This window comes from Mycteria americana, chromosome Z, assembly GCF_035582795.1.
Source record: "Mycteria americana isolate JAX WOST 10 ecotype Jacksonville Zoo and Gardens chromosome Z, USCA_MyAme_1.0, whole genome shotgun sequence".
Taxonomy (NCBI): domain Eukaryota; kingdom Metazoa; phylum Chordata; class Aves; order Ciconiiformes; family Ciconiidae; genus Mycteria; species Mycteria americana.
Genome location: NC_134396.1, coordinates 18,421,672 through 18,434,520, shown reverse-complemented (window position 1 = coordinate 18,434,520; position 12,849 = coordinate 18,421,672). Strand labels below are relative to the sequence as shown.

Here is a 12,849-nt window from a genome sequence, read left to right as displayed (position 1 = left end):
AGAATTTGGGGTTTTTAATAAGTATTTTAATATTTTGTCAGTTTTCAGAATGAGTTTAGGAGGAATTTTATTGGTTTCCCTATAATCTTTGAGAATAGTGTATAGTGTCTTCTCCTTTTGGAGCAAGACATAAAAATTGGAAGATACATCATGGGTGTGCTGTTGCTGTGAAACTTTTAGCAAGAGACAAGCGTACAGGAGGGAAGGGAGAACCAAACACAAAATTCTGTCTGCTCAGCGGAGGCTTATTAGAGTAGGACAGCTGTATTCTCTGCAGATTCCTTTTTTGGGGGGAAAAAAAAAAAACCAAACAAAACAACCCAGAACAAAAGTTCGTAACAAAGTTAAAACATTTAGAAGCTTGAAAATGCAGATACATGTTGTCCATAATAGCCATGATAGAAATATTTCTGTTTGTTTGTTTTTATATTTTAACTTAATTGTATGCTAGTTTTTCAGGTATATTTTGCCTCATTTAGTGTGAAGGATGGATCATTTAATATGGGTGAGGAATCAGAGCTGTATTGTGAAGTACTTAAATATTGCTGAATTTGGAAAACATAATGAAAAAGGTAGAAGATTATGGAAGGAGGAAAGGATGGCTTATTATGAAATTAAATGTCACTCTGGAAAATTGATTTCTGCCAAAATTTCTATTTAATTATGGACTAGTCATCTGACCCTGGAACAATGCATTCAGTAGTGGTATGTTCTCATTTTTTGGGCTCCCAGCTTCAGAAACCTAGTTTTGTTTGTAGAGATGCTTAATATTTGTAAGTGCTGCTCAAATCCATGGGGACCTCCCTCTAGCATGGCAAAATGCTTACCAGATACCATGCATTCTTGACAAAATGGGACACTGCAAACACAGCACTGTTTGGGACTTACATTTTTTAATGTATATGATATGGGAATAATCCTGCTTGCCACAAGGCCTTTATGGGGGACACACAAATAAAAGCCAATTTGTAATGAATGGTATTATCAAATTAAGAAATGCTCATCAAAGAATCAAGTCTGTACTCATATCAAGATTAAAATGTAAGATATACTTACTAGACATATTCTGTATGTCTAGTATAACCATATTTTGTAAGGTAGGTGTGAAAAGTTATATTAATAAGCCAGCCAAAGAGTCAGAACTATAATTATGTTCACTGAATGCTGGAGAAGGTGTAATAAAGGAATTGAAGACAGTATTATAATTTATATACACATAAAAGCTGTGCTGAGTTTGTATAGGCATTTTTAAGTTTGATTCTTTCTGGACTGTTGCTGGCTTAGATGGAATACTATGTAAAGACATTCAACCAGTGAGTTTTAGCCTGTTAATTTCACTGTTGTGGTTACTGGTCCATTTCTTCTGATTTCAGACTCTTAGATGTAACATAGGCATCAGGCAAGTGAAGCTTGATATTCAAATGCTGTGTTATATATTTTGGGCTATCTGTATATTTTTCCAAAAATCTGAAAGATGAGTATGAACTTAAAACCACAGGGCAAACAATATTTATAGATTATTTTATCTAGCATTAATTTCAAATTCTAAATGCATTTTAAGATGCTCTTTTTGCTAGAAATTTGCAGACTTCTAATGAACTAAAAAAAGCTGTAATATTTCTGATCCTAAAAATGTTTCACATTTATACTCACAAATTTTTCATTTATCAAAATAGATCATTTCCCTGTGAAAATTTCTCAGATTTTTTGTACGTTAAGAATACATATTGCCATAGCAGAAAAGTGGGAAGTAGTAGGCATCAGTAGCTGGAAACCTGAAGGTGAAATACACCTCCCAAAATTTGGAAGAAGCAGAGTAGATACATGTGCTCTGGTGCCTTTGATTTCAGATAGTTAAATCTTAATTTTGTCAGATCCTCTCTATATAGCACAGTTGTCTTCTGAAAGTATGGAGGGGAGGAACCAGTTAGTAGTTGATATTTGGCTATAGAACTTACTGACAGGTTAATGTGATTAAGCTTTAAGCCCTTGAAGACTTAAGATATAAAGTGTTCTTTGATACAGGATACCAAATCTGATTATTTAAAAAAAAAATCTTTCAAAAGAATAACTTCATGGGCAAACCCCAAAGCCTTTTATGTATGTACAGTTGTGTTCACTGGCCTTCATAGAGAGAAAGAAACTACCTTGCTACTTGGAATTTTTATAGTCTTCTAACTGTGGACAGTACTTCGCAGTCATGTTGAGTAGGCACTGTGTTTAATCAAACCCCAGGTGAAATCAGTGGGAGGCTTTCTTTTTTCATGCTTTTTTTTTTTTTGCCTTTTTTTTTAACGTCCAAAACTGACACATGCATTCTTGAAGGTCTGAGTTGGACTGGATTTGCTTAACTGACAACTGATAATAATATCTTGATACAGGTGAGAGCCTAGAGTCATCATTACCTCTCAATTCATCTCCAGGAGATGGGGACATTAAATGTAATTATATATTAAATATATTTAAAAGCACTCTTAGTTTCATTGCGTACATATTCATTATTTTCACTGACATGTTAATTCACTTGAATGTGAGGGGTTTTTAGGGACTTTAAATACACTAATGTTGAGGTCTAGCACTGGAAATAAGAGATTAGAGCAGCATATAGCTTGATAATTCATCAAACTCAGTTTTTTCTAAATTGTAGAATGCTTTATTAGTTTATGTTGTGCTTCCCTTTCAAGCTCCTTTAAGCAGATACTGGTATAGGTGGAAATATAACGCTGGCTCAACTGTATGCAGATTTATTTGTGGGTTTAATACTTGATGGTGAATTGCAGTAGTGAACCTTATAACTAATTTTACTTTGATTTGTGTAAAATGAGATACTTAGAAATAAATTATGTTGCATTGAACATTTTAACTTTTGGTTTAAAAAATATTTTCTTAAAGTATGAAACAAGTTCAAAGGAGAAGATAAGTTTAATGATGAGGATAGCTAGCAAAATAGAGAGAATTACTTAAAAAAATACTTAAAGAGAGGATGCTTTTAAAAAAGTCTCACAGTCAACTGAAGATGTTTTGGGGAAGGGGGTGGATGTCAATGGTTCATACTCTTAATTTGTAGTGTTGCTCCCATACATTAAATGGATGAGTTCTGTATTACTAAATCCGTGTTTTTATCATTGGCTCTTGAATAACTGATGTCTTAGTGAGCTGCTTTTTGAACTGTGCATTTTTATTTTTTTTAAGCCTCATATATTTTTGAGCAGATGGTGGTCTTGCAGTGAAAAACAGGAATGCAAAGCTACACAAGGCACATTGGAGGACACTACAGCAGCACTGATTAGAACATATGATTACTTGCATGGCAATCAGCTCAATTTCATTCCTCTCTTTGTGAACCACACCCTCCAGTAGTTATAGACTAGTGACTTGCTGACAAGAAGTTGATGAAACATGTCTGGTAAAAAAGCTAAGGTAGTTAGTGGAGAAATTGAAACACTTCAAACACTTCAAAGTTCTTAAGTTACTTTTAGTATATCTGTAGTTGAAGATGTGTCCTCACATCATCAGAAATCATAGTTAAATAACTTGGCTTTTGAAAAACCTGTAGAGCAGGGAAGAAACGGTAATCTAAGTTTATGCAAAATGGCTGGATTTGCAAATAAAGGTCATAAACTTTGTTGAAAATATTGCTTTCTTGCTTGAGAAACTGCTGTAATATGCTGAATTATGCCGTGATAGTCCTTATAGTCTCAAAGTCTGTTTCAGAAGGGTTATATGCCAGTCTCTGTTTACATTCTGAACTATAAATCCTCTAGATTTATTATATGAACTCATAGTAAAACATTTTGCTGAGTTAAAATCAGGATTTTATGGGCTTTCTGAAAAAATAATGCTCTAAACAGGCGATCTGATGGAGGGCAGGCTGGTAGTCTGAATCAGTGAGGAAACTGAACTCTTGATATGAGGTTGCTGACTACAAAGCTGTGGCATGTATCTGATCACTTAAATCTGCCTGTCTGCAAGGCGAATAAAGTACAAAACTGCTCTGGATGTTCAACTGTAAAAGTGCTTAATAAGACTTGTAGAAAAATTTGATTATGTTTGAATGCCAAAAAGTTTGGTGTTGTTTGGTTGGGTTTTTTTTGGTTTTGTTTTGCTTTTGGTTTGTGTTTTTGTATTTTGATGTTTTTTTTTTTTTTTTTTTAAAGTCCCTTACAAAAGGCTGGGCTGGATAATAAAACAGTAGGTGAAATTGTCATTAAATAGAAAGTAATGCATGTGCAGAAGGGTGATGACAACCTCCAAAAGTATACATGCACGTTTGTATGCACTTAATTAACTACTACTCCTGAGGAAAAAGGGATGAGTATTATCTTGAGGAGTTCTCTGAAAATAACTTGTCATTCAGCATTTTGAAAGAGGAAAGAAAGGTTTTGAATTACTGGGGGAGACGATGACACCAAAACAAAATAGAAGACAACGTCACACCTTTGTATATATCCATGGTATACTTGCATCTTGAATACTGCAGTTTTAGTTTCTCCCTTTCAAAAACATACTGTAGGATCAGAATAGTTACAGGATGGCAGTGGGGATAGTAAGGGTATTTCCCTGCAAACAGCCTCAGTGCAAGGACAGAGTAAATGAATCAGATTGCCTTAGTTTGTAAAGCCTGTGATTCATGTAAGATAAGAGAAAGATCTATAAATCATGAATGATAAGGGGAAGAAAATATTGAATTATTTCTTTCATTCTTTCTCACACTGAAAAAAATAGGGGCCCCTCAATGAACTCATGGTGCTTTAAAATAGCCTGCAAATAAAGGAAAAACAATTAAACTCTTATTAAACACACCTTACATGCTCTGTGGCAATAATTTCCACAGTTTAACTGTGGACACTAAGTATATATGTGTTCCAGAAAGAGGCGGACCCATCAGTGGCTATTAACAATGATTCAGATTAGCCATCAGCTCAGGAAGCCTTTAAGCCATTTAGTAACAGAAGTTGGAGTTATCAATGTATTCATACCTTGTGGTTTAATTTTTTTTTTCTCCAAGTGCTAGTAATAATTACAGTTGGAAGCAAGGGCCAGGACAGCCTTGGATCTGACCTAAGATTAGGGTATGGGGGGAAATGGTGTGGAAGGTTGCAGAATCAGAGTGTCCATTCAAAAAGGCATCTCAATGCAACTCTGAAAGGATGTTAAACATGCAGAAAATACTAAATTCTGTGTCCCTGCAAGGACTAGAGTAAAGGAGGGTGAAAACTGGAGATGTATGATTTTTTTCTTTTGCAGTGATGGAGATTGGGAAGGAGAAGGAAAGAAGGAAGAGACTTTGACGTAATGTTATGCAGGCTGGGGAAGGCAAGGAAAGGGGCTTAACATCTTCAAAGACAGAAAGACTTGATCATGAGAGTGTAAATTTTTCAAGTCCATGTTCACCTAAATCTGTAAATAGACTGAAATCTAGTACTTTTTTTTCAGTAGTGCTCTGAAAAAATAATTTTTGTAAGCTTTCATGATATTTGCTGACTTTATACTGGATCTTGCAGGGCTTTATTTCCAGTTGTTACAGCTATTTTCAGTATCCCTATTCAGGGGTATTTGTATGTGTTTCATCTATCTCTTCTTTTCTAATGCTTGTGTCCTTATTTTCCTTTTTTCAGTATATGTGTATATAAAAATTATCAACCATATTTTGATGAATTCTTGATGGACGTGCTTAACACTTTGTCTATTGTATGTATTAAGCTTTTTTTAACTGAAGGTTTAAAAACCCGTCCAATCCTTTTCATCCACAAATGGAATCTAGAACATCCCGAAGCACTCAAGCTAACTTGCTTTAACACTTGAGCTCACTTGTTTAAACAGTTTTCAAATAACTAGTAGAATATGTCTTAATAAAAAATACTTTTTTTTTTTAAATCTTTCTTTTTGAAGGTGAACTCCTTTTGTTAGCCTGGAGCTCAGTCAATGAAGCTGAAATGTAAATAAAGGTTTTATGATACACACGTGGATAAATAAGGAAGGCATAACTAAGGATGCACAATTTAATTATGTCAATTGCCCTAATTCTGTCAATTGCCAATATAAAATACTTTAACGTAGTGGGTTTAATGCTCCTTGATATACACTCTTACGTGTCTGCGGAAAAAAAACAGTTGAATAATCCCAGTCATTCCTCTTACTCTTGCCATAACCTTAATCTTCTATGATTTTTCTCTTCTGAATACTTCTTAATTTCTCAGCATTCTCCATAGTTCTGGAAAAAACATTCACCACTGCAGTTTGCAGTACAATGACGTTATTGTTTAGCCTTCTTTCTGTATGTCCTAACATCTTATTTGCTTTTTAGTTTATTACTTCCTTTACAGTCTTTATTGAATTGTGTATGTCGTTCTCCTATATCTTGATTAAGATAATCAAAACTCCTGTAGTTTGTATTGCTAGTCCCAGGCTCCAGATATTTTAAGGAATCTAGATCATTCAGTCTAAGTTATTTTGCATGTTTTAACATTTAAAGTCCATGTCAGGATTTGTTAGGATAAAACCAGTAAAACTGTAAAGCCCTTCTTACAGCTGAGTGTTTTCACTTAATATATTTGGGGCTGTACATACGGAATTACAACATACTTTGAGAAGTAGTGTTGGGTTTCTGTTACCAGCTGGGAGCACAGTTAAATTAAAGCCTGTACGACTAACTTCGAGAAGTCCTTGAATGGATGATGAAGCTGAAATACATGCATTATTGCTAATATATCCACCAGGCTGTGGTTGCAGTTGGTTGTTGGGCCTCCTGGAATGTGTCAAAGGAAGGTAGCTAAGTGTTGAGCTTGAAACACTCCTTTATGTATGAAGCTGTTTCCTTTTTGTATATTGCATCTGCCATCTGTAGTGCTCTCTCAACTTACTTTTTTTGTTCTTGTAATTAATTGACCTGCTGTTGTTACATCTTGTGTTTTTCTCCTTTTCTGCCTATTACAAGTCCGTCTAGGAGAAGAATAAGGAAGGGAGCTGGAAAGACGTGACAGATCCTTGCTTAAGCTATAGCATGGCCTGGCCTAAGTCTATTTCTGTCAGTCTTGTCCATTCTTGTCCCAGCTGTCTTCAGAAAGAACTTGGGAAGTATTAAAGATCCTTGAGGACTATTTCTTTATTTAGGGGATGTAGACTATATAAAACTTAACAAAATCCTATAGTTGCAGGCCTGTTTGTCATATCTTCTCACAATAAACTTACTTTAGTCTCTTCAAAACTCAACATAACAACAATCTGTGAACTTTTTCAGAGAAGAATATTTCCAGTAGAAGAGTCTTGCCTCTCTGATTCATTCTCATTTGCTCACAAGCTAGATTAGGAACCTCCTTTCAGTTTGTTTCCTCTGAAGAATGAATTTGTTTTCCTTCAGAAACATATCCATACGCTGTAGAATGTGTTCTTTTATGTTCTGTTACTCTGAAGCAACAGCTGATGGAAATAGGTGTTTACATGATGTGTTGAAGTTAATGGCTTCTGCTGTTTCTTCCTCTCCTTGTGTGCTTTCCGACAACCACTTTTGTGAAAGCTGTCATAATTTTCTTAGTTTCAAAGCATTAGCTGATGTAAAGCTTGCAAAACATGAAAGTCTTCAAAAGCAAGTTTCATCGTCAGGGGAAAAAAAAATTATTTTAGCCAATTTTACTATGGGGCTTGGATTTTTTTAGGAAGAATAGACAGAATGTTTTTTTTTTTTTTAAGAAAGTGATTACTGTAAAAGAAACTGTGGATTTGGCTATGTGATCTAGTTGTGAGATGAGAGGTTTTTCTGTTAGACCACACTTTTCTCTAGAACTTTGAGTCCAAATGAGGAACTTCAGACCAAAAAGCTTGAGAAAATGTTAGAATAGAAGCCATGGTGATTTGCCTGGTAGTTTTCTCTCCTTTTTGTTTTTCATTCATTCTTAGCCATCCTGAAACTGGGTGCTGTTGGCAAAATAACAACAATTAATTGTGTTGTTAATTATGGACTGATTTATTTTCAGATCTCGATAGAGAATGACTACCTAGGCCCCAGAAGAATTGAGAGTCTGCAAAAAGAAGATGCCGATTGGCAGAGAAAAGCCCACGTGGCTGTGCTTTCTATTCAAGATCTTACAGTTAAATACTTTGAAATAACAGCTAAAACACAGAAAGGTAGTTATTTTCTACTATCCTATCCATCAAATAAAAGATCTTTAAAAATTATTTAATGTTTACCATGTTCTGTGATTGTATGTTCATGTATTGTGATTTATTTATTTTTTTCATCAGTCCTCCATGAGGAAAATGCAGTTGTCATTCCCATTTGTTTTTTCTTCTGTGTCTATTTGAATCTTTCACCAGTAAGCCTTTTCAGAACATCATCAGAAGTGAGCAGAATAGAAATTTTAGATAAAAGTTTCACAACCACTTTCTCAATGTGATTGTATTAGCTGCACTGTACATTTGCAAAGGATTTAGGGAGCATAGAGTCCCTGAAGGATTCTGTCTTCTGTACTGGATATGGCAGACCACCATAGTAAATGTTTAATTACCTTTAAATTAATTTCCTTTTCCTGTCTCCCCTGCCTTTCAGTAATTTTTTTCATAGCTCTAAATATTAAGCAACAGCTCAGTTTAACTACTCAGTGAAAGCTGCTCTGTTGTTCAGAAATCTTCATGGACATAACCTTGGCATTTCTATGCCTGAAGAATGCAACAGTTTTACGAAAGAGCTGGTGCAGTAAAACCAGGCCACATGACTTGCCATGTACATCTGCGCACTCTTCCTTGTACCATTTTAACTTAAATTATCAGTTTATTAGGGCAAACACACCTGAGGATGTGGTTTCATGTCACCTCTTTTAGTTTGACTGTGGGCTACCGCTGACAGAGTTTATGTCCCACTGTCTTCCCTGCCTGATTGTGGATTTCTGTTTCTTTCTTTGCCTTGGTGACAGTAATTGTGCAACCAAATAAATGAGCTGTACCCATGGGAGAAAATCTTTTTTGATGGGTAGGTTTCCTGTCATCTCCCTGCATGACTGCTAGATCTGCCTCAAGAGAAGCAGTCACTGCAAAATGATTCCTTTTGGTGACAACCCAATTTAAGTATAACATGAAAGTATAACACCTTATTTTGAAAAAGTGACTAAACAAGTGACTAAACCAAGCATGTTGGAATGAATTTAATTGGAGCAAATTCTAAATGTATTTAATCAGTTTGGTTCCTTTTCTAGTATGACAAAGGCAGGAAATAAAATACCCCATTAGTTGATAAAGAACGTATATTTACAGTTATTTACTTCTGTTTTGTTTTGTTCACATGCTTTTTTTATGTACAGCAGTGGGGAAAAACACTGGGAAATGAAATGTCTGGAGACCATTTACAACCATAGACCTTTGGTGTACAGGTTGCTTGCCTGTTTTGTTATGTTTTGGGTTTTTTTGGCCTCCTGCTGATCACAGGGTGGTCTTACATACCAAAACAACAGATGGCAGAGGAAAAACACATGAGAATGTAAAGGTATTTTTTATTACCTAACAACACCATGCAGTATCTTCTAGCAGCTGGGGACTGAATGCTATCCCTTTGAATTTGTGACTTTCATGGCTTTTGCTTTGCAAACCTAAGCATACAGTATCATGTGATTGTTATAGATATTAAAAATGGTGAAAATCTCATATGTGTCAGCCTAGATGTTGTCTGGGGCTCAAAAATAGAAAATCTGAATCAGGCAAGGAACTCCTGCTACTCTGAAGTCTTCCTGAAAAGATTCTCATTTATCCCTGCATATTAGGATCATATTATAATTTGTTTAGTTAATTTGAATTAATTTTGTGAAGCAACCTGCATTTTGAGGTAAAAGATAGATGTTATTTAAATTTAATTCAGTATTCTTACAGAATTGCACTTGAGGTCAAGCTGAAACTTTAAATTCTTTTTTTTTTTTCACTCTGCAGATTCGTTTAAACTTATGACTGCACTATAGAAGTTATCAAGGGAAACTGGAGACTTTAGTAGCTGATAATTGGGGCTTTCAGAAGTGGGGAAAATTTGGGATGCAGTTTAAAACCATATGGTAGAATTAATGAGATGTTTGTATTAAGTCAAGAATTCTGAACCAGTGGTTCAAGTGTTCAAGTACTGTGTATTCAGAATGGTCCCTCTATGGGTAACAAAAATTGGAATTATAATGATAAAATGATCAACAAATAGCTAATTGCATATTTACATGAATCCTAAGAGTACTTATATCCTGGAGTAGAATCACTAGTGATCTGAAGAGTAGACTGGTAAGCTGTCTGCCTTTTCTTCCCTTATGTAGCTGTGTACGATCGCATGCGAGCAGACCAGAAAAAATTTGGTAAGGCAGCATGGGCAGCAGCAGTGGAACGTATGGAAAAGCTTCAGTATGCGGTTTCTAAGGAGACACTGCAGTTGATGCGTGCTAAAGAAATCTGTTTGGAGCAGAAGAAACATGCACTGAAAGAGGAGGTAATTTTTCATACCAATAAATAGAGAAATAAAACATGCAGGAAAAAAACAAACCTTAAAGAGTGTTGATGTACTTAAAAAAAAAAAACCCACCCCCCCGACTTGAAAGTCATTATTTTTCTGCTTTTAATAATAAAAATTTGTATTTAAACTTCTACTACACTCTACCACTTGAGACAAATGGAGTTGCAATGTAGGTATGGTGGTTTTTGTGCCACTTACTTATATTTTCTGTTCACCTTTTCCTGGTTAGTTAACCAGGAAGACAGTTTTTACTGTTAATGTTTACAGCTGTCCACTGAGATGAGTAAAATGAAGGGAAGGGATAGGACAGAAATCTGCTGCTATGTAATCTCCACACTTTAGTTCTCAGAGGTATGACCACCTTTTTGGAATAGTTCTGATATTCCAGATGGAAAGTGCCTGAACATTAGTAAATACATAGATGACTAGCCTGTTGTACTGCACTCTCTTTGTCTCTGCTTACCCTAATTATTAAGGCAGTCTTCCAGAGGGGGTTCTGCTAGCTACAGCTTTCCTGAGGAAAGAGTGCATGCATTAAACTGTGTTTAAATGTCTTAGCAGAAAAAATCACACATTTATTGGGTTTTATGACACCTCCACAAAAGCGAAAATGCTACAAATCTTCTTTTAAAATTTGCTATTATATGGATATTCGGTGCTAAGAACTTCCTGTCATGCTAACGTTAATTTACATTCTATCCAATCAGTTGCTTGTTTTTAGAGCACTTTTCAAATGTTTCAGCAAAATTTGACTAAACCGGTGGCTCTGTTATGAAAAGGTTATCCAGAGAACTCATGACTTTAGCACTGTATAGGTTGGTGGGTTTGTCAGCCTGATAGACTACGTGCCTATTTTGGGAGCTTCTGTAGAAGACAGCTTGGTCTGCAAGGAGAGAGAGTACATGCGGGACCCAGACCACAAAAGTAAGAAGTTTGCTCCATTTCAACACTCTTTATATTTAGAAAGCCAAGAGTTGTCTGGAAACCTGAGTTTATGTCTGGAAACCTGAGTTTATCAGGCTGCTGGCATCCTTAGCTAAGAGTTGATGAGACAATCCAGCAGTACTAATTGGAAATACTATATTTAATATGTTCACATGTTTAGGGCAGCCATGCATCGTCTTTTCCATAGCACATCTTATTTTTCTCCCAGTGGAGACCTTCCATGAATTCTTTGTTGAATGAGATCTCAGTCTGGTAAATGAGTGATGATTGTTTTGATGTGCCAAAGCATTAGGGGCTGCACAGGAAAAGGAGAGGTTTGTTGCAGTATACTGGGGAGTGAAGGGCTCTGAACAGAGAGGCTGGGGCTTTTGGGAACAGAGAAATGAAGAACATCTGATGGGGGTGCATGGACACGGTGCTTTGGCATGGTGTATTACAAGGTATAGAGAGCTATACCTGGGATAGCTCATCCCCATGGTGATGGGGAGATATGAGGACCAACTTCCTTTTTGAGACATCTTTTTTTTCTTTGAGAATGTAATAGCCCTAAGTATGCAAAGTTGGATGTGACAAACATGACTGGGAATCCCATATTGGAGAAGCAGGGCTGCAGTCTTGGCATAAAGAAAATATTTGGTGTTTACATTAGCTCGTGTATTTGGAAGAGATGACAGTAAAAAAAAGGAAACAAAACCAACAAAAAATGAAAACGTGATATATTTCCTCCTTTAAGCTTAAGAAGTGAAGACCTTCCTACTGTGTCTAGATATACAAATTTGCTCTCACTGAGTAGGAAAAGGAGACACATGGGAAATAATATACTTGTTTCTCTTGCACTTAATTCCCTCTTCTCCAAATCTAAACCAACCCTGCTGATTGATTTTTAAGAGGGACAGTAAAAATGTCTTTGTTTCTGTAGTTTTCATTTAGTATTAATCAAGTACTTTTTTGTTTCCTAAAATGTGTTAACACTATAAATATCTAGAAAGCTACTGTTTTCCAAGTTATCATGATATGAAAATCACCTGGTTAGGTGATTAAGTTAGTTATAATTTTTTTTTATTTGACAGCTGAAAATGTTAGCCCTATGATTATCTGTATTTAAAAAAAAATTGAAAGAATAACTCTACACAAATTACGTATTACGCTTTTTTATTTTCTTGATTTGTACCTCTTAAGTTCTATCTGTTGTTCTGTATTTTGTCTGAGGGGAATGATGAAAACTTTCCTTTTGAGGTAGACCAGTCTGCTTTTGTGAACTGGTTGCCAAGTCTTGTCCTCATGACAGTAAGCAGAAACATTAAATCAGAGTGAGAATCCTTTGTAATTCTCTAAGTATGTAAAATAGTTTGGACAAATGGAAGTGAGTGACTGGAGACTTAAATTCCCACAAGTCCTATCTTGCATATGTAGGATTCAGGAACTAGTCTTCT

At 35.6% G+C, this 12,849-nt stretch overlaps 1 protein-coding gene across 1 annotated transcript in view; it reads left to right on the top strand.

Moving 5' to 3' along the window:
* Positions 1-12,849, top strand: part of JMY (junction mediating and regulatory protein, p53 cofactor) — a 75,047-nt gene that overhangs the window by 27,264 nt on the left and 34,934 nt on the right. The window contains exons 3-4 of the mRNA XM_075488439.1: positions 7,974-8,124; positions 10,278-10,447. Coding sequence (XP_075344554.1) covers positions 7,974-8,124; positions 10,278-10,447 — 321 coding nt within the window. The remainder of the gene's footprint in view (positions 1-7,973; positions 8,125-10,277; positions 10,448-12,849) is intronic.